This window comes from Frankliniella occidentalis, unplaced genomic scaffold, assembly GCF_000697945.3.
Source record: "Frankliniella occidentalis isolate FOCC.00 unplaced genomic scaffold, Focc_3.1 Scaffold428, whole genome shotgun sequence".
Lineage (NCBI taxonomy): Eukaryota > Metazoa > Arthropoda > Insecta > Thysanoptera > Thripidae > Frankliniella > Frankliniella occidentalis.
The window spans coordinates 80,043-82,237 of NW_026267549.1; the positions used below are offsets into that span (position 1 = coordinate 80,043).

The 2,195-nt window shown below is 38.3% G+C and overlaps 1 protein-coding gene across 8 annotated transcripts in view; it reads left to right on the forward strand.

The window, feature by feature from the left end:
* Window positions 1–291: 291 nt before the first annotated feature.
* The window catches only part of LOC113204283 (WD repeat and HMG-box DNA-binding protein 1), a 21,214-nt gene continuing 19,310 nt past the window's right edge, over window positions 292–2,195 (forward strand). The window contains exons 1-7 of one of the 8 annotated variants that reach the window (XM_052274706.1): window positions 292–551; window positions 633–747; window positions 838–989; window positions 1,064–1,175; window positions 1,256–1,495; window positions 1,569–1,850; window positions 1,933–2,080. In XM_052274706.1, the coding sequence (XP_052130666.1) occupies window positions 475–551; window positions 633–747; window positions 838–989; window positions 1,064–1,175; window positions 1,256–1,495; window positions 1,569–1,850; window positions 1,933–2,080 (1,126 nt within the window). In that variant the 5' untranslated portion in view covers window positions 292–474. The remainder of the gene's footprint in view (window positions 552–632; window positions 748–837; window positions 990–1,063; window positions 1,176–1,255; window positions 1,496–1,568; window positions 1,851–1,932; window positions 2,081–2,195) is intronic. The other 7 variants (XM_052274707.1, XM_052274701.1, XM_052274702.1 and 4 more) reach the window with 7 other exon arrangements.

Consider the following 2,195-nt stretch of genomic DNA (forward strand, 5'->3'; position numbering starts at 1 on the left):
TTCGACCCTCGTTTTCTATCTCCGTATCGCGTAGCCCCAATTATTTTCTGTTTTCGTTCTTCAAATTTCGCGCTCTCCGACCCCTTTTTTCATGTACCAACTCAAACATTCAAATGAATTAACCCTAATCGTCTCGTTTCACAAATCGTACGGTTGACATTCAACGAAAACATTTTTTGTAGTGTGCAGTTATTTTCAACTTAGTTTTAACGAATATCTTTCCAGAAATATTTTGTTGTTTTTGTGTTATCAATTTTTGTGTTTTGACCTCTCTGATATTTGCCTTTGGCCAAGAGTTGAAAAACGATAGGTTAAGGCGCGAAATAGACCGTCTGCAGTTAGCGGTCTGCAGTACATCAAAGTTTGGGGAAAAATTTTGTTTCGTTGCCATGAAAGTTATTTTTAGTTTGTGTTTGTTCTGATTAAAAGGTAGCTCTCCAGTACTACTGCTGCTATCCGCTATTAGGTGCTAAAATGTCCCCGATCCAGAAACCTATACGATATGCCCACTCAGAAGGACACACAGACGTAGCATATTCTGACACTGGCAAGTAAGTAATTAGAACGTAAAAATGAAAATAGACTTGGCTGTGACTTGTAGACAACAAAGCCAACGTCCGTCTTTTTTACAGATACATTATTACTTGTGGGCATGATGGAGAAGTACGGATTTGGGCTGGAATTGAGGACGATGATAACCATACCCTTTGTGTGGCCGAAGAGAAAGCAAATGCTGTTGTACAACATGTAATGATAACAATCGTATTGTATTCTCTTGTTCTTTCGTGCCAATTTTTTAAAAAAGTGTTCATAAAACCTCAATTTTCTTCAACCTAGGGTGATCGAATGTTTGTCAGTACCGATGACAACTGGGTTCAAGCTTACACATTTCCTGAATATAAGCGAGATGGGGTGATAACACGCTTCACTGCCCCAGTTACTGATATTGCTGTCAGTGCAAGTGGTAAATTTCTAGCTGCTGGATCATGGTAAGTATGTCTTGAGAGTATGTTAAATTATTTTGAATCAATCTTCCACTTACAATTCTGCTTTGTTTTGCTAGTGACACAGAAATTCACATATCAGATTTAAAGAACTCCGAGCCAGATATTGTTTTAGTTGGCCATTCGGCTCCGATCTTAGGCCTATCAATAGATCCTAAAGAAGAGTACATGGTATGCTTAGTAATAATTTTCTATTAAAAAAAATCTTCTTCATCAGCATCTTTTTTTAATCTTGTTCAAATTTATTGTAGGTCTCATCATCTTGTGACGGAACTGTCAAAGTCTGGGATATAGAACTGAGAGACTCAGTTCAAAAATGGGATTGTGTTCCCAAAGCTAATGACTTTTTCACTGCACCTCTCCTAGTACGAGCCTCTTGGCAACCAAGCGGGAGACAGTATTTAGCAGTTCCTCATGACAAAGAAATACGAATTTATGAGAGATCAACTTGGTCTGAAGTGGCCTCCCTTTCATCAACCAGCTGTACTGATGTAATTATCATTTTCAATTAGTAACACATTGAAATAATAACAATCTCTTTACCCTTGCTTTTTTTTTTTGCAGCCGTTCTCTATCACTTCTTTTTCACCATGTGGCAATTACTTAGCAGCAGTCTCCCACAGTATGATATGTGTGTGGGATGTTAACAAGTTTTCTCCAACCACTAGTTTTACTCATGAGAGGGGGCAAAAAATTTGTGGTCTTGAATGGAACCCCAAGGTGCCTGCAGAATTAGCTTACTGTGATGTCATGGGCCAGTTGGGAACCATTGAAAGCTTGCTGCCCAAAGTTGGTGTCTCAGATCCCAAACCAGTTCGTTCTGAAGTTGAATCATCTTCAGTGCCTGTGAGCAGCTTGCTTTTTACCGCCTTCTCCATATATCTAAATTTTTTTTATCTAATCCTCCAAACTCTATTTTTACTTTTAGGGAAGTGATATAAATGACATTAATGCTTTAAAAGACTTGGAAGGGCTTGGCTTTGATGATGATGATGATGATAATGAAAATGCTTTCTCCATCGATAAGATTAAAAGTCAACTCTCTATGAATTTAGGTGATGACAAGGAAAGTGAAGGTAATCAAAAGTGTCTTTAGTACTTAACACGTTGAGTCCCAGGGTGGGTCGGAATTATGTGTTATTGTGACCATACATGTGGTCACGTGGGACTCAACGTGTTAATTAATTTATC